The sequence below is a fragment of the Rousettus aegyptiacus genome, unplaced genomic scaffold (genome assembly GCF_014176215.1).
Source record: "Rousettus aegyptiacus isolate mRouAeg1 unplaced genomic scaffold, mRouAeg1.p scaffold_m13_p_4, whole genome shotgun sequence".
In the NCBI taxonomy this organism is placed as follows: domain Eukaryota; kingdom Metazoa; phylum Chordata; class Mammalia; order Chiroptera; family Pteropodidae; genus Rousettus; species Rousettus aegyptiacus.
The window spans coordinates 37,679,609-37,699,541 of NW_023416307.1; the positions used below are offsets into that span (position 1 = coordinate 37,679,609).

The 19,933-nt window shown below is 33.3% G+C and overlaps 1 protein-coding gene across 7 annotated transcripts in view; it reads right to left on the bottom strand.

Moving 5' to 3' along the window:
- Positions 1-19,933, bottom strand: part of PEX5L (peroxisomal biogenesis factor 5 like) — a 196,985-nt gene that overhangs the window by 66,376 nt on the left and 110,676 nt on the right. For 3 of the 7 annotated variants that reach the window (XM_016128013.2, XM_016128014.2, XM_016128009.2), the window contains 2 exons: positions 15,951-16,055; positions 5,859-5,970 (listed from right to left, as the gene is read on the bottom strand). In XM_016128013.2, the coding sequence (XP_015983499.1) occupies positions 5,859-5,970; positions 15,951-16,055 (217 nt within the window). Of the gene's footprint in view, positions 1-5,858; positions 5,971-15,950; positions 16,056-18,366; positions 18,433-19,933 lie in introns of all 7 variants that reach the window. The other 4 variants (XM_016128015.2, XM_016128016.2, XM_016128012.2 and 1 more) reach the window with 2 other exon arrangements.

Below are 19,933 nucleotides of genomic sequence, written 5' to 3' on the forward strand. Positions count from 1 at the left end.
GGAAAGAAGGAGCTCTCAGAGCAAAGTCACCTGGCTTGATGTCTACAATTTAAGCATGTCACACAGCTAAGATAGGGGAGGATTCCACACATTTCATATCTGAATGTTTAAACAGAAATTTCCAGGCTACTGTTATGTTGGCAGGGATTCTAGGCCCACCATGATTTCTTTATAATAGAAGGAAGTGGATAACAGTCTCTGAATGCCATATATGTCTTTTCATTAATTGAACAAACAATTAGGAATTAGTCACTTGCTCCTACACTTCTTTTAGAAGCAAATTATACAGGACTTGTCTACTCTATATAGGAAGTACATTTATAACAAATAATAACTAGTGAGTATTAATTTAATTCTATATATGCTTCTCACCATTCAGAATAAATGAATTACTAAAAGAGTGAATTGAGAATTCACACTTGGCTCAGTAAAGTTCCTTCCCCCTTCAAACTGTACTCAGCACTTCCTGTTTGTTCTGAGCTCGCTTTTCCTTTGTTCTTTTTCCCAGCAAATGGGAAACAAATGCTTGGCATACACAAAGGACCTTATTTGTTACCCAGTTGATGGGGGTGGATTGAGGGTTGTATGGAAAACTTTGAAGCTGAGAGAATCCCCAGGGAACACAATTTCAAAAGCAAAGAAGGATGGATGGAGGCTTTCACTTTTTGGAAGACAAATTACATTTTAGTGTGTGTGTGTGTGTGTGTGTGTGCGCGCGCGCGTGCTTAAGACTTAAAAATAAAGGGTCTCACTGTTCCACATGGGCTTTGAAGATAGCATACTTTGGCTCGGAAGAAGGTATCTGCTCTGTGAATTTTCTTAACCCTATATAAAAGATTCTCTTAGGCACATGAAAGTTTGGATTCCAGAATCTGTGTGTTTAAATTAAGGTAACACCTCTTATAGTGAATGTAAAAATATGTATGTGAAAATGTGTGTGGGGTGTGTGTGGGGTGTGAGTGTGTGTGTGTGTGGAGAGAGAAAGGGGGGGGGGAGAGAGAGAGAGAGAGAGAGAGAGAGAGAGAGAGAGAGAGAGAGAGAGAGAGAGAGAGAGATTTGAAGATGTTATGCAACCCTGCCTACACTTTGATGTTAGGACTGCTGAATTTCAAAATTGTAAGATAATAAATTTGTATTGTTTTAAGCTACTAAATGTGTGGTAGTTTGTAACAACAGCAATAGGAAACTGATATAGCTGGTAAGACCTTGTTCACACCAGGGTTCAAACATGAGTTCTGTCATTTCCAGGCCCAGGTTCTTCCCTACTCCTCTTTATACCTTTCTTTGGACTTGAAGACCATGAGGCTTTCATTATTTTTTACTTAGCTCTCAGTTATTCGGCAGGTTTGAGACACAATTTAAATAGTTGGCAATTTCAGAAACTTTCTGGGGGATGGGATGGGGAATAACTTAATTTCATCAGGTGGAATTTCCTGAAGATAGCAGATAGAATATATTATATAAGTATTTGTTTCCATCTATCTCAAGGAGACCTGATTGATGATCACAACCTATTGAACTGAAAGGCTCCCACAGGGAACTGAAGATGTTTATGAATACTAGATTACTTAGGCCCTGGGAGGTGACGCTGCTTAAAACAGTTAGAATAAAATAGCACCTATTATGCAGCCCTGATTCGATACTTCTATGGTAAGCACAATGCCATTCACACTACTACAGTATAACAAGACTCAGATTTTTAGGAAATTTCTCTAAAGGAATAAATCTACATGAAGCATTTAGACAGATCTGATCATGGCACAGCCTCGACTGTTGCAGTCACAGAATGTGTCACAAAGGGCTGATGTGATCTCTGCTCTGTTTTGTAAGCTACCCTACATCCCAGAAAAGATAGTATTCTTTAATAGAATGGCTATAATGCAAGGATTTTTTAGGAAGAATTTTGCCATGATGAAGAATAGACTTAAATTAGACTTAAATAATTAAATAAACTTTTGCTTTTGTTGTAATTAAAGCTACTTCTCAAATTCCTAAATTGTCTCTAGAGGAATGCCATTTGGTTCATGGCTACTTGGGCTTCATAAATATGTATTTTGCAAATATTACACTTATTTTGCAGTTAAGATATTGAATTAGGTTCAAGGACTCCTGTTTTTCTTGCTCTTTAGTAGAGAGTCTTTTTTGTACTTTGATATATAGTAGACTTTTTAGGAGATTACAGACAATTTATTGTTGCAAATTTTTAGTAATTTTTTGTCCTATAATATAATCGCTATCTTAAAATATCTATTGTCTAGTTACTTTCAGAGCATTTGATATATGTATTTGTGTGTAATATATATTTATTTGTCATTTTAAAATCAAGGATATTAGCAATGATTTTGGCCTACTTACCATCTATGAATATAGTTTGAGAAGGTCAAGGAATTAGCTATCTATCTAGTTACAGATGAATTAAAAATAATTTAGGATGTCAATGGCAGAAAAAGGAAAACATCCTTTTTGTTTAGCTTGAAATTATCACTGAATGATCAAAAATTAATGCTAGTGTAGAAACAAAGTCAAAAAAAATAATTGAAATACTTAAGACAAAAATTATAATTTAGAACTTTTATGAGGCAGATGATTGATATGTTTTATAAGGGTTAGTAGAGAAAAAACTCATCATTTGACAGACTTTGGAAGAGATAAATATTTCCTATATTGTTCACTTTGTGGTAATATATATAAAAACTACATTCCTTAAGCATTTAAGTAAATGTCAAGATGGTGGCACACTGGCTTTATTTTTTCACTGGAAGAAAATGCCAAATATAAATGCCTCTCATCTTAATATAAAGTTCTTCAAATTTATGCTTGATTGACTTGGTATGAACTTGAAGCAGGATTTCTTCATATTTTACTCCAAGATTGTTTACTCCAATGGATTGTTTATCCATTTCTTAACTGTAAAGATGTACACAATGCCTGGAATGTAATAGATAATACTCAATGACTATCTTGATTTCTCAATGTAATTTCATTCTATTCCATGAAATGACAATGTTCCATTTAAAATTTACTATTTTTTATTAGACATTTGGACAGAAAATGATAATCAATTTTCTGCCCAGAAACCTTAATTATAAAATTATTGGACCATATTAGAATTCTTTCCAAGGTGTTTGAATGCTAAAACTTTTCCTGTTTAAAGATATGTCGTGATGTAAATTATGCTCCAAGGTGTTTGAATGCTAAAACTTTTCCTGTTTAAAGATATGTCATGATGTAAATTATGTTTAAAGATATGTCATGATGTAAATTATATAAATTGTGAGTTTTATAATAATTTTAAAAAAGAACTACATATTTTAGGGATTAAAAATATAGTGTTTTTGTCTTGAGATATACTTTCAAGATTAAAAACACTCTATCAAATGAGAGTCTTCCTTCAGGATAAAAATCTGTGTGACCCAGATGCACTGAATGCTGAGGCTGAGAAAAGAAAAAGGCACAGCCTCAAAATACCATTTTTTTCTGATCCTCTACTTTGGAGGATGTTATGGATTGTATCCTCTCCAAACTCATATGTTGAAGTCTTAACCCTCAGTATCTCAGAATGTAACTTCATTTGGAAATAGGATCACCAAAGATGCAATCAGTTAAGATGAGTAGGTCCCTGCTCCAATATAACTGGTGTCCTTATGAAAAGGGGAAATTTGGATACAGAGACAGACACACACACAGGAAGAATGTCATGTGAAGATTGAACTTATGCTGCCACAAGCCAAAGAACTACCAGAAACTAAAAGAGAGGCCTACAATAAATTCTTGTCAAGCACCTTCAGAGGGAGAATGGCCCTGCTGACACCTTAATTTTGGACTTTTAGCTTCCAGAATTGTGCGACAATAAATTTCGGTTGTTTAATCCACTCAGTTTGTGGTATTTTGCCATAGCATTCCTAGGAAACTAATACAGAGGTAACAACGTAGGTATTGAGATCGCAAGACATTACATATTTTATTCCTCCAATATGTCACAATTCTTTCTGCTTTCCCCCAATGGATAGTTCTCCAGTTTATAAAGGGTGACCCAGATGCACTGGGTCATGTTAGAAAAGCCAAGGTGAAAGTAGCTTTTGAGTCAAATATTAACATTACTCTCTCTGGTGGCCTTCCCAAAGGACTTGGTTTTAGCATCATTTAGAACTGGGAAATTCAGAGGGTACTGGAATCAAGATCTGAGAATTCTATGCTTTATAGCTTTTTCTAGAACAATGGGAACTTCTAAAGGCATCCAGTTCTCATGGATTTTCTTTCTACAAGGCTCCCCTGTATTCTTCTGTGGGTAGCTCTCCAGTTTTGAAGGGGTGAGTCCAAGTTTCATAGATAAAGAGGATGAATCTGATCTAATAGTATCTAAATTTGCTTAATTCCCTGACTAAAATACAACAAGAACAATTTTATTTGTTTGCTTACTCAGAGTGATAGTTGTATTTAGAAAATGATGGCTTTGGTGTGATACAAAGTTAATGCACTTGAAAAGGGAAGTGTTGAATATACTGTTTTTCACTTGGTTGCTAACAGTAATGGTAACACTCGTGGAGGTTTATATGGTGTTAAGCACTTACCTAGGTTGTTTCATTTAATCTTCTAAAGTAATGTATGAGATATAAATCTTACTATTATTATTACTATTACTCTTATTACTATTATTAGATAGATGAGGAAACCAACTAGTTAAGCAACTTGCCCAAGGACACAGAGCTTCTAAGTGGTAGAGCTTAGGTTTGAAATCACAAAGTTTGACACCAGAGACTGCAGACTATACTCCCACAGGAAAGTGCCTCTATCTTGTATTAGTTACTCTTGTTGTTGTAATTTTTAGCATTTTTTTTTAAATCACAATTTCCTTTGCCTGTGATTTGCTTCATTTACTAAAAAGTATAACAAAAATGTGCCAGGCAACAAACAACAAGCTGAGAACGTGATGGGGAAATGGAACGAAGTTAACAAGACGGTATGTGATTATCATCTCCTTTCTCCGTTAATTTCTCTCCCTCAATCCAACATAACCTTTGTTCTCTGATTCTGAAAATCATTTTTTCATTCTTATCTGAACAATGTGCCTTTGAATGTGAACGTTGACTGAATAAAATCAATACAGAAAGGCTGTCTCTGATATAGGAGGTGAAAATTAGCTTTTGAGTCAAATCTTACGTTGCTCCCTCTGGGTGGGCCCTACTTAAATGACTTAGCTTTAGTATCAGTGAGAATTAGAAAGTGCAGAGGGTCATTCATACCAGTGGCATCCTGCATTCACTCATTGGATGAATATTTATTAGCCTTTATACAGATGATTGTTTACTGTTTGAGTATGTTTAATTCCAGAATGTTGAAATAAATCATTGCAAGAGGAAGCAAGTAACACAATTACATGACAGAAAAATGAAATTAGCTCTATAATATCCCAAGACTCTAGGACATTTTAATTGTCATTTTAATCTACTCGAAGGGGCTGCTTTCATTTTTACTTTACCAGACGTTTGTCATACAAAGTATTTCCAATCAGAATTTGAAAAGCCTTACATTGAAATTGATGCTTTTGTTTTAAAGATTTCCTAATGTGATGTGACTTGAGATGAGAAGATGTAAATATGAAAATATGCATAGAAAAGTGATTCATTGACAATAGTGGTATGCTAATGTTCAGCAAAATTGGCTGGGTAATATACATCGTAGTTCTTATAGTATAATGTAAAGTGATTTATTGGCTCATATTGCATAATATATGCTCTAAAGTTTTATTTGGTTGCAAACATTACTCTCCACTTAAAATGCATTGTAGAAAGACATATGCGTTTTACTGTAGCAAAAATTAACTCTACTTGAGGATCAGTTAATAATGAAAGAATTACCAGCTGTGTTGGACGTTACTGGCCTTGCTATTGCCTCCGATTTGGTTTCACAGAGAAAGTCATCGATGGAGGGACTCAGGAGGGGTCTGCTTTCTTGCTGTTCATTCACCAGCTGAGAACAAATGAACAAAGGTGTCAAAGGCTTTGTTAGACTGCAAAATCAGAAGAATTAAAATGCAGCCTTGCAACAAAATGAAAATAGCAAGCCTACAAAAAAAAAATCAATCAATCAATAAGTAATAGGGTAGGGGCAAGGAAGAAAAAAATGCTGAGGGATGGGGAAGGAGGCTTTTAGCACTGTCAACATATTTTTGATGCAGCCAACTTTCATTTTTAAAGCTCAAGCCTTTTTTTCTTCTCCTAGAACAGTTTTAGAAGTATTTTCTAATTTCAATATGTAGAAAATGACACCTATTGAATCATTGTTACTAAGGGCCAATCCCATTCTTTTCTTGGACAATACTGAGACCTGGAAGAGTGGTTAGTGTTATGTGGTAAGTAAACACACACAGATCTGTGTGTAGGGATAAATGCTTTCTTTTCTCTCTTTAAAAGCTCAAGTAATCTACCAACACACACCCTTTTTTATGTTTTTTTTTTTGGAATGCTTTTGTAATGCATAACAAATAGTTTTTTGATAGAGTACAAAATATTGTTATATTAACTACATATCCAGTAGATACATTTGAGAAAATCTATATGTAAAAGAGATTTCTGTAAATTCAATTATATTTTCCCATTGGCTTGTTCTCTAATTTCAGAAATCTTTCAGTTTGATTTTTAGTAGGTCTCTAATTATCAGTGGCAGCCAATTATTTACTTTCGGTTATTCTGTACCCCTTGAATTTCAAATTCCTTAAGTCCTGTTTCTATTATTAAGGGAAAAAGTACACTTATGATACACAAGTGGTTAATTCTTAATTTATCTGTCGTAGTTTTCACAAATTTTTTTATTGGTCTTCTTTAAAATGGGTATGGCCATCTAATTTGCTACTTATGAGAAAAAGACATGCATAAAAATCTTTAGAATTTTAAATACTTATTTGCAAGGCTGTATTTTAAGAGACATATAAAATAACAAAGTGTTTTGGAGTATTATTAAATCAAAATATTTTATGTGACTAATCACTTTAACTTCATTATTTCTTTAACGCAGTGTCAGTGGTATAATAGCTTAAAGCTTATAGAAGATGGTAAAATACCTAAATAATTATAAATGTGGGAAGAAAAATTGCAATGCTATTTTTGCTGAAGGAGGAATATGGAAACATTCAATGATCATTTGAGGACTGAAAACCAGAGGCACGTTTGGTACTTTTGCATGTTCGTCCTATTACCTAAACATGGATAAACCTCAGATCTTTGCTAGAGTTCAAGATTTTGACACAGAATTGGTCATTTGATTGTCACACATATTGATCTGTAGATGTTATAGAGGAATAAGCATTGAGAATGCTCATTTTATTTTAGCATTTAAGTTATAGTGATAGAAATTTCTTCAATTTTTAAGTCAAATTATCCAAGGTCTATTTTGATCTTAACCTTTTTGGGGGCGGAGGTGGGAGGAATGCTCCCTTTACCTGTGAGTGAAAGTCTGAGTCCCTTTGCATTTTGTTTTCTGAATTTGAACATTATTGAGTATCACTCATCCTATTTATATTAAAATACTTTTTAATATTGAGAGACTATGAGTCTTTCATGTTTCTGGAATAAAATATATTTGAATTTTTGTAAATGTCATGGTCTATTTGAGTTGAGGAGTGATTTATTATATTTTCTGAAATAAAAGTAAATTTTATTATCTGGAAATGTAGTTGAGAGCACTGGTATAGAATGTAGTATACTAGAAAATAAAGAAATGATTAAACATCAGTGATTCTGTGAGCTCTTCTGAGTCCATAAAAGTCACCATACACTTTTTCTGAAAATGTGATTAATTTATTAAGACTTATACTTCATTTATAGTTAGATCATGTAAAAACTTTGTGTATGAATCCAAAGGACTCATACATTAATGTATATTTCTTCATAGAACTTGCCTTTTTAACCCTACGTTCTTAGAGTAATGAACCTATCTAGTGTGATTATCACTATAGTGATGTGGTCCTGACTTAGCAACAGTGCTTACCCCCAGGCTGTGTCATTCTCATGCCAGATGAGATATGGATTCTGCTGTACTATAAACATTCATGGAGGATGAAGGTCACCATCAAATATGGCACCACACTCTACTCATAAAAGTTAGCATAACAGGCTTGCATTTAGTAAGCAGTGCATTTTGATTACTTGGTTTCTGGTTCTAGGTCTCATAGATGTATTGGTTAAAGTGTAAAAGGTACAAAGACTAAATACAACCAAAATAACCACAACTTAAAGCACATATATGTATGTGTGATGTCATAACTATCTTTTTGATAGCTATTATTTCTCTGAGAAAGTTTGGTTATATTGATAGATAACTAAGAATAATTTAGTTACTCTCTTAGTCATGATTTTAAGGTCAAGTATTATGTAAAGATAAGTATAAATTAGTCCACAAAAGTCCCATAAACTTTTTTCTTTACTTTGAATACAATTAAATTCCTTTGTTAAAAAAAAAAAGAACTAAAAATGTGCTCCTAAATCACAGCTCTGTGAATAGATGAGTGGAACGGGCATAAATTACCTACAGTTTGAGAAGACCAGACCAGATTTCTGTACATACTTTCAGTGTAAACACTGAAAAGTTATCATCTCAATTTGATGAAAGAATTCTAGAAAGTTAAGATGTTTATCCACAAAAAACATCTCAATGGAAAAACAAAGGGAAAAAAAACACAATTAATTGACAGGCCTGTCCTTTTAGGTAAGACTACTTTATCAAAAGTAATAGAATTTTTTTTTTTTTTTTCTGAGTCTCTCTCCTCATTCAGACTTCAGACTTATTTTCTGGAGAAAGCACTTCTAGCATTCTCAGATTTTCTCAGCACAGGGGAAAGGAATACCAAAGAGGAGGTTGTTCCAAGAAACCCTACGGAACCCAGGACTAAGGCATGGCTTCTCCAGTCTTCTCTTAATCCTCTTCCTCTTAAGGTCTGTGTCTCTTCCAAATTGACTGTCTTGTTTTTGACCATACGTCACACCTGGACTGATGGAGTTGTTATGTCTGCCAAGTTCCTATAACTGAGCTGCTTCTGTGGCTTTCTTTCATAGATACCAATCAAAGAGGAAATAAACCACTTTCTGAAGCACAGTTAAGCTGTTGGAAAATGCTGGGATTGGAGTAGGGAATAGTGGCAGGCCTCAGAGGTGAAGAAGATAAAGGGCAGGATTTCAGAGAGCATAAAAAGGTAATTTGGGAACTGAAAGTTTTTTGGTTATGATTGAGATAGGAAGATGAAATAAGAGATAGTATAAAGAAATCTTTTCTATAAGCTCTGAGGTCAGAGGCTGTGACTTACTCATATTTATATCCTTCACAACTTCGAACAGAATGTCTTCATATAAGAGGAGCTCAATAAATGGCTACCAAATGGGACGGTGAGTTTGCAAAAGGTATAAAAAGATATATCTCAAATAGTCCAATTTTGAATTATGTCTTCAGTCAGCTGAATTTAGGGAACATTAATTTAGCCACATTCAGTCCCATTTTATTTTTATTTGTATAGGTAAGAATAGCTTTACACATGCCCCCCTCCTCATTCTCAAACAAGTTTATGGTTTTCCTATGGTGACTTGAGAATAAGTAAATCTTTTAGGTAATAAAGGAAAGTTGCAGACTGAACTGAATCTCCCAAGAGTTTCCCTAAGCTTTACTTCCAAATTATATGCCATTTATTCTCTTCTTATTCATTGGTAGGATACTGCTTATTGATTTTCTCTCAGAATTACTTCCTTTAGTTTGAAAATACTCTATGAACTTACTTCATTTTATCTTTTGGGTACAGAGTACATTGATGTCATAAAAATAACAAAAGGTGAGTCAAAAGGTTTCTAATATTTTTTCGAATAACTGAGTTGGAGTTATTGCAGTTTTGGCCCAGATTCATCATAACTGAGTTAAAATGACCGACTTAAACAGTTGCTAAGGCATTTGTCTCACTTTGTTTACATTTTAAAATTTCATTTCTTATCCTCCTTTGTCATCTTCACAATAGTTAAATCAGTTCGAAGGCCTTTCTGATGGTGATACATTTTTATTTTTTTTTCGGGACCCCATTCTACTGGCACAGTGTTTGGGGACCTTCTTCAGCACCAGGCAGGAAGTGCCTTCTTACGGCATCTCCACGTTCCCATGCGTTACGCAGTTTTATAACCTTAGTTTTACCTGTTGTTCTCCTACTAGACTATTATCTCTTTGAGAGTAGAGATCTCATCCAATTAATTTTTCTATTTCATAGTAGCAGTTTAATAAACATTGACTGATTTTATGCAGTCTAACTGAATGGTGGATTGTACAAAAGAATGATTACAAGGGAAGCCTCAATTTCATACTGGGTTTGATCAACTCATAGAGAGGCCAGTGGTCCTCAGAAATGTTAACCAATTTCCTGACAGGTTTTAAACCTCAAGTCTAAATCCATGTCCCCTAAGCGTCACATCATTTAAATGTTTGGAAACCTAGAAAAATAGTTCCTAAATAATACCTAAATAAATATTTTCTAATGTAAGGCTTCTACCGAAAAGTCAAGAATGTAGAGTGCATGCCTAATGAGAAAAATTGAAATAATGGTATAGGCCTGTTCCACGTCATCCCTGGAAGGACATGGACCAATGCAAATGGGAGGCACTTCAAGGCATGACACTACTACCTCACTCAAGGATTTTAAATCAGATATTCAAGTTTGGAGATTTTGAGGGAAAACCCTTTCATGGTCAATGGAACTGGAAATAAAAGGAAACAGCAGAAGAAGACAGGTGAGAACTTGTGTTTATGGGCTACTTGTCACTCAAAATTCAAAAGGCTATTGGACCTTTATGCCTTCCTTGTAGTCATACGTTGTAATAAAATATTCAGTCAAATGCTTTCGATTTACTTATGACTTGTACTGGTCAGCTGATGTAGCTAATATTAGCCACCACAGTACCAAATTGGTTCTTATATTATACTGAGTTTTGTGTTGAACAAAATGTAGACAATATCATCCAGCTTTAATGAATCATTGTCTATTTTAAAACTTTGTCTAAAAATGCATTTGCCTTAGTTCCGCTTGAATCTCTCTAATTTCAATGTTAACAAATTAAATTATATGATCTAAGATACAGGAGAATATTTAACCAAGATGAAAGGAGAGTATTTAGCTTTTATTTTATTTTATTTTTTATTTTTATCTTCTTAAGAGAGACAACCCTTGGTTGACTTCACAGATTGCATAGACCTTGTCAGTTTACGATTCCTTATTTTTTTTTATTTTTTATTCATACAGCACTTGGTCTTCCTAAGTGGTCTCCCATCCAGATACTAACGAGGCCCGACCCTGCTTAGCTTCTGAGATCAAACAAGATCAGGCACATTCAGACTGAGTATTTTTCTTTTAAATACTTCCTGTTACTTAAGCTCCAGTATATGTTTAAATAGCTTGTTTTGTGACTTAAATCTAAGTTAATTTTTAACCAATATATTGTTTAGGTGCTTCATTAAAAAATATAGAGCTACAGATTTGTGATAACTTATATCACTAAGAATTAACTCCAAACCAAAATATATTTTAGGCAATAAAACAAGGTCTGTAAAGGATAATAGCCCATTGTTCCATAATTTTATACTTCAGATGGATGATTGTTTTAGTTTAAAGTAAAATATTCTCTTTATTTTTAAACATTTTAGTACTTAAAGAATAATTTTAATAGTTAAAACATTGAAACAAGAAGTTAAAACATAGTTGACAAATATATTTATAGTGTTGATTTAAAAATTTATAATAATATATTATGTTTTTACCTCATCTACATAATAGAAAAAATTAAGAGTGTTTTGTTTCTGTATAAATAAAAACAGAAATGTGCTTTTTTTGCATTTTGAAAATATGTTTATTATTTGTGCCACTGCTGATTCAAAGCATGCATCATTTGTTAAGTAGTTTTTTTGTTCATAATCTTGTAATTGAGCTATTTGTTTATGGCTTTATTAGTCTTAATCAAGTTTAGAAATTTGTGTAATGCTCATCAAAATAGTGACCATTATCAAAGCTATGTTAATTGACTCAAGCCATTGAAAAGACAAGACAACTGCTAAATCTTTACTCTGCATTCCTTAAGCATTCAAACTTTGGGAACTTTGTCGTGGTTACTCTGACACTGGACAGAATTAATCTCTCATGAGCTAATAGTACTAAGTTCTGTACCTGCCCTGCTCCACTCCATTTCCTAAACAGTATATTGATCTTCTTGTAAAGGATAACTATGTGATAACTCAACTCTTTGCCTTGATCTAAATATAGACAAACTGACAGGATAGTTAGATTTATAAAATGCAAATCTATTCATGGAAAAGTTAACAGCTATTACTGTTTATAGGTTGGGTAGTACTAATACTAAGGCAGGCAGGAGAACATAATTAAAGTAATTGTTTCAGGTTAGTAATAGAAACCGAAACAATGCTATATTTAGTAGCCTTGAGAATGTTTTTCCAATCAAGGATATTACTCGTTTTTCTATATCAGACACAGAAATTAAATCAATATTAAGGTATAAGGGGCAGGGACAGATAGAAAAACAAAGACTGAGTTTGCAACAATAAAAATTTTTTAAAAAAATCCCTTGATAAGGAGAGGTTTGGAACTCATAGTTTGAAGACACTGTGGTCTATAACAAAAAATGAATGGGATAATCCTTGCTAAAAAAAAAAAATACCAGGAGATGTGGTTAAAATCAAAATTTCTGAAGGTTCTTTATGAGAGAAAAATACTTGCTAAAGTCATTTCATTCTCATACAGAATAACTTTTTTTTTCTATACAATAATTGATCTTTGGCACAGTTTTCCCTTCTACCCTCAAATTGAGTTTATTTATACTATTACAGTCTAGAGCAGTGCTGTTCAACAGAAATATAATGAGAGCCAGGTAATTTTAAATTTTCTAGTAGCTACTTAAAAAAGTGAAAAGAAACAGGTGAAAATAATTTTAACAGTACATTTTATTTAGCCCAATATGTCCAAAGTATTATCATTTAAAAATGTTATCAATATAAAAATTATTAATAATCTAGTTTACATTATTTTTCTTTGGACTAAATCTTCAAAATATGGCCTCTATATTCTCACATCTCAGTTCAGGGTAGTGACAAAGTGAGCTCAATAGCCATCGGAGTCTGGTGGCCACCATATTGAATAGCACAGGTCTAGAGACACTTTTTCCTCAAAGACTTGATAATTCGCAAAACTTATCTTCCTTTCAATCTTTCATTAATGCACACTTGTTTACATACTGTTTGACTTAAATTGTTAGTTTAGGACAGCATGAACTTGAGCTTCTATGAAGTGCTCGACATATTGTTTCAATACAGAATTAATAATTAGGTTAAACAAAAAAAGCAGTTCTTTGGGGTCCAGCATTCGCTGAGCTCAGGTCACCTGGCCAACTCTTCTGTTTTGTTCAATTTGTTCAATGTACTATAAATGACTTCACTGGAGTATGTTTGGCTAAATCACTCTGAAAGTGATCATAACAATCACATAATACAAAAAACGCTTCAATGTAAACTATTCTCTGCTTACAATCTGTTAAATGAACAGTTGCTAAACAAATTAGAGGCTCAGTGTTTCAAGGACTTGTTGTGTATTTTATCCATTATGATTGTCCCAAGGACAAGATTGAGAAAGCAGCAATTAGCTTCAGACATATCTGGAATCTATGAATGAGCAACTGGCATTGACATACCAGTGATGAAGATGAGTCAATGTATTCAGCAGTATGTAGCACTATGTCATAAGGGGCTTTACAGGGAACACTGGGACAAACACATTTCAAGACACTAACACATTCACACAGGACCACGAGTAAGAATGTGGTATGGTACATAAATTGGATGCTGTGGTTGCCATGAGAAGTACTCACTTTTTCAGATCATTCTGCTGCTTTTTTAGCTTGTGCACGCCACTGGTGCATAGCAGGGAAGAAGCCATTTGTGTATAGTGGAAAAAGTATATCAACTAATAAAACTGCATATGACTGAGAAATAATTGTATCAGAGCTGTCACTGAATTAATTCCGTAAAATTATCAACACAACAGGTGCATTACATTTTATGAATCAGAACTCTCTGTTTGCTGATTCATAAACTAGCCAGTATGCAACAAGAATATGATGCATCATAGAAAGCATTATATAATCTTCATGCAGTAAAATTATAACTAATACCTCAAGAACAGTTAATGCAACATTTGACAGGGATTAAAGAAGAAGCTTGGTACAGACAAATGTTCTGAATATGAGAAAATGGTAATAATCTCAATTTCTTTTCTAAATTAAAAAATCAAAAATATTATTTTGCATTAAATTTTAAATTCACGCTTAGGTGATAATGATAATTTTGGACATTTGAAGAGGGTTACTGGGAAGCATGTAGCAATGCATAGTTTTGGGGATAAAGAATTTTGGAGACTGGAGCCTGTGCTAAATTGCGATGCCCTGAAATGATATGTTATAGCACAACTATGCCAATCACAAATCTGGATAAGTCTTATCCACTGATGTATGTGGCTCTGCCCTAAGCAGAGAACTTTAAGTGGTTCTCACTTCCCTTAACATTCATCTGAGAAACTGTGGACTGAGTATTTTGGACATAGATTCTACAAAGGGCAGGAGATCAATGAAAAACTGCATGCTTTACTGTGTAAATTATGTAAAGAATGGTGAACTTCATAAATATCAAGCAAATTTCCTTCCAACTATTACTATGTGTACTTGGGAAGCAGCATCTCTTTCTTATGGATAAAAACTCATAACATAAAATTTATCTCCAAATCCTGGGAATCATTAATAACTTTTTAAATATTCATTTTTGATGTTATATGTTGCTATAATTTTCATTACTTATAACACAGTGTTTAGAGTAAAATAAAACCACACATGGTGGCAGCAGCTGGGGATGTGATCTGATGATATTCTTAAAATAAGTTGCCATAATTTAGCTTTTGATATAAATGCCTTTCAACGAGGACTGTAAATGGACATTTTTCTAATTCTAGACATGTTCATATAATTGGAACTGAATCACTGCATTTACTATTGCATTATGGAAAAAAAGAAATGTTTAAGATAACAATCTAATCTAAATTATAAAATAAATGCAAGTAAAAATATTTTTCACTTAAGAATTTAAAACTGATAGATCCACAGAGTGGTGATGAATATATTATACATATTTATGTGGATTTTACAGGGTGTTTCAAAAGTCCCTAAGGACATATAGGATTCACAGTTTCAGCATGTCTTTGCATATAAATGCAAACATTTTCTATATTTGTTATAATAAATGCTGAAAATGGCCCTCATGTGTTTATAATACAGTTGATATTTTTGTTGTCAAGGTAACTAAGTATAAGAGGGGTCACAGATGCCATTTTCTGCAGGGGGACTCAGGGACTTCTGGCTCATTCCTGTAAATTAGTTATCCACATAAATATGTATAGACATATATGTAGTATGCATAGTCACAACATAAATATATTTAACATTTAAGAAAATTTAGATATTCTACTGGTAAACTGACATATGTATACAATATAACTTGTACTTATTCATAGGAATTTGATTTTTTTGGTTGTTGTTTTTCAAATGTACCATTAGCTTAATTGTTATTTCTTTCCCAAAGTTGTTAACAAGACTCCTTTATAAAGAAACAACATGTTTTCCTTGCACGTACATTTTTTTAAAACTAAAGTTGAGTAATGAAAATTAATATCACAAACAAATAACTAAATGATGAAATTTTCCTTTTTTGTTAGCAATTTTGGTTTTCATTTTATATTCTATAATTGTTTCATTGAAACTGTGTTTTTTAAAAAATTGGTTCAAGTGAATGTTTTTTTTTTTTTTTTCTAGTTAAAAATCACAATGTCTGATATATTAACATATGTCAGCTTCCTACAGGAGCCCTATGGGTCTGCCCACCTGTGATGTCAAAGTAAGGAGGGGCTTTTCTTCAGCAGACTCCTCCCTCGGTATCTCCTTCATCACCATGGCAACAGCCTTATCTGCCGCCCTAGAGCCTTTTCCCTATAACAGTGAAATCAACAATGACTTGTGTCAGGAGAAATCTTTAACTCATTATTTATTACAAGATATTCTAATGTTTAAAGAGCAATCCAACATAAATGAAGAGGTAGGCTGCTGCAAGTGAATCTTGAGGCTTTTGGCTGAGGAGAAAACACACAAAATCTGAAAAAAGGTTATTTGTGAACTTTTAGTTAGCTACTTTTTCACCTTTACAGCTGACATATTATATTTAATTTTAACATAGTATTTTATGTGTATAATATATTTTAAGGCAATCTACGTGACATGAACATATTTTTTAATAGTTTTTATCAATTGAAAAACATTATGGATTGCCTATTATGTTAATTTACAAATTATTCCTACGTAATCCCTAAAAGTTTTCAATGACAGAATCTGGGACAGGGATTAGGATCAAGGTCTGACTCCCACAGAGGACTTGATGGGTAGTCTCTAGAGTCTGGGAATTGAGCATAAAAAGAATAAAAGTGTTATAAAGCCTCTAAAAATTCTTCAGTGGTCTAACATCACAGGAAGTCACCCAGCTTGTTTATTTTGTGGAGATGCTACGAAAAACACTTGTAATGCTCAAGGTTTTTGAGACCCAAGAATTTTAACAATTTTAGAATGCCTTTTAATTGGAGAATCTGGTAAATCCAGATGTAAATAAACGATGATTAATAAGCGAGGCACTGATAGATGCAAATATAAATATAGTTATAGATATCTATATCTCTCTACATTTTTTGTCTCATACAAGCAGAATTATGGTCTATAAAGGGATATGGCTTCCTGTCTTTTTAGTTAACCAAATTATTAAGTTTTTGAGAGTAGATATGGCATAATGGAAACAATGAAACAAAATATCAATTTCCCAATCCAATTAGAAACATCTTATACTATGTAAAAATTAAATTTTTAAACATATTAAAAGCAAAATTTTTTTTATTTTTTTAGGTCTCTGGGAAGAGCCTTCCCGGAGAAAATAATTTTATACTAAGAGCACAAACGAATAACTGTGTTGAAAATGTACTTAAAATACAGATGTAGCATAGAGATATAAGCAAAGAAACAAAAATGGACATATAAGGGGTCTGGTGTCTCAAAGGGAATTAAGAACTAAGGTCAATATTAACTACAGAGGTTAATAAATCTTGATAGTTTCAATGCAACAAAAAAGGATAGAATTACATTATTATTATGGGCTTGTACAGGGCTTTAAGTATTTAGAAGGTAGGTTTACTCTAGGAAGCAAAACATTGTCCATTTTATCAGGCGTTGCCTCTCTAAAAAGTAATAAGTAGTAGCTTTTATTTACAAAAGCAAAGAAAAACTTTAGAGTTACTAGATTTTAAAATGTGTGAAGCTCTGCAATGCTGAAAGTTTCGTTTCTTTGGTTTGTTTTGACTTATGAACTAGCATTATTGAATGATAATGTGTTATTTCCGTGATGGAATATCAACTACTAGAGATTTTATTCATCAGGCATAACAGAAGTAATTATAATATATATGTTCTGAAAAGTTTATATGGCCACAATCCTTAAAATAACTGACTCTGGAAGGATAAAGGAGAACAATGATTCACTGCATAAAAAATTGGACTGCATAATGATCCCAGGTTTTTTCTTTAATGATGCAATGCGAACTTCCTAAAATAGAGATACATACAATTTTCAATTCTGGGAAAAGATTTATTATGGCACTATTAAGTTATTTTACATTTTTTTCAAAATATAAAAATTATTTGGATGAAACATTACACACTATAAACTTAGTATACTTTTATAAGCTACACTCATTAACAGATTAAATATAGTTTAACAAATATTTTTGCAGCTTATTTTTTTCAAAAGAGCAAAATCATTTGTGAAAAATTCTTTCCATGCTCCAAGAAGTTCTAATAATATAGCAATAAACAAAGTGGCATGCTTATATTTAAATTCCTAATATACTTAAAAGAATAAATCTAATGTTATAGGTATAATTTTTTAAAAAATAATAATTCAGACTCTTTTCTTGAGCTAAGAAAAAAATGTCAATTGATAAGCATCTCAAAAATTTTCAGGTCAATATGCCAATGTACTATTTATTTGAAATGCTACCAATCCATAAACTACATATAGATATTTTTCACATGTGCAACTATAATAGCTAAAATTAGCAACGGACATGCCATTTCACTAAAACAAAAACAAAACCAAACAAAAATTAGTCCTTTCATGCTGAACTCTAGAACAAAGCAGTGGTCAGCTAGAAAGGATGTATAATTAACACATGCGGTGCTTTTTATTTCTTGCAGAAAAACCCACCAAAGCCAGGGTCAGGTCACTTTTTTGAAGACAGTGCCACTTTTTCTTCAAGGTTACACCTACTACCTGAAAAGAGTCATGACACTCATGTTAGTGCCTGCTAGCAAATTTCTTTCTTTACAGCCTTTGGCTTGTGAGTTATTACCCCATAAGCCTCACTTTTACAAGTGTGGTGCGGTCCGGGAATAGAGCAGGAACGTCTGCCACAGTGACATCTCCATGGTCCCAGAGACAGTGTCTAAAGCCACTGCCAAATCAAGGGAATGCGTTCATACATCAAGGCAAGATTTCCCCTGGATTGTATTGCCACCTCCACCTGGTATCTTAAAAGCAGCTGTATTACTTCGGACTTGTCCATTTATCTTCTGGGATAACATTTCTAAAATTCAGAAGCTGACTGATAGTTGATTTGGCTATTCAGAAAACTATACAACTTTGCTTGTCAGCGGCTCTACAGGGCTGATGGTAATACAACCGTATAGGTTTTTTCCTTTTTTTGAAGTCGATGGTTTAAAACATTGTAAGAACTATATGTGCATAATTATCCAGACTTCAAGCTCAATTTCTAAACATAACCACATTGGAGAATAAATATTAATCTATTATCTGAAATGATCTGAAGACAGCAAAAATAAAATATTCACTGAACATACATGCAAGCATATAAATGGATTTAGATTACATTAAGCTTTATGTCATTCTTAGCAGCAGAAAAGAATAGTGGAACTTTATAAGTTGACACCCTCTAACAATTATTTCAGCCTATTTCTTTTCAATTAATGCCTCAAAATCACCTTTCCTCACTTTCTTGTTGACTTTCTTAAGATATTTTTGATTGTTTTAAAAACAAAATTAGCATAAGGGGTAACCTCTATTTGTCTTGATGGTTTACTGTAGAAATTTCTTTGATATTTCTCCTTGTTTCTTTTATCATTTTATTTCCTCACCAATGAAACATAAAATTATAGCTTTTCCAACAAATAATTCTTGAGAACAATCTTTTATTAACTTCCATTAAAAGACCAGGCATAAATAAATGAAACACAGGTAGTAGTACAGCAAGCAACACTAACATTATTAAGAAAACCCAATTTTGGCTCACTTCCTTTCTTTTTTAAATATAGAATACAAGAAACAGAGTAAAAAGTATTGGAAGTCACAGGATCTTCTCTGGCTGGATACTAAGCTGTGAAGCTACCAGATGTCCTCAGATGAGGAGGTGTTGGCTCCAGGCCTGTCTCACAAGGAAGGGAACTAAATTATCTGGGGAAGCTACTATGCGCTGGGCACTCTGTTAGGTATTTCACATGTTTTTCCTTATTTGATTGCATGAGAGCTCTGTGGGGTACAAATTATCTTTGCTGGGTAGCTCAGGACGTTGAGGCTCAGAGATGGAGTGATTTGGCCAAGGCCTCAAAGCTAGTATGTAGCTGAGCCAAGATGGGAATCCAGATCCGCCTACCAGCCTGTGTGGGACCTTCTCTACCACACTGTTATCTCTTCATCTGGATTCCACTAAGCCCTCACTGATTGCCCTCACTGACTGCCATAAAAGTAGGTTGTTTAT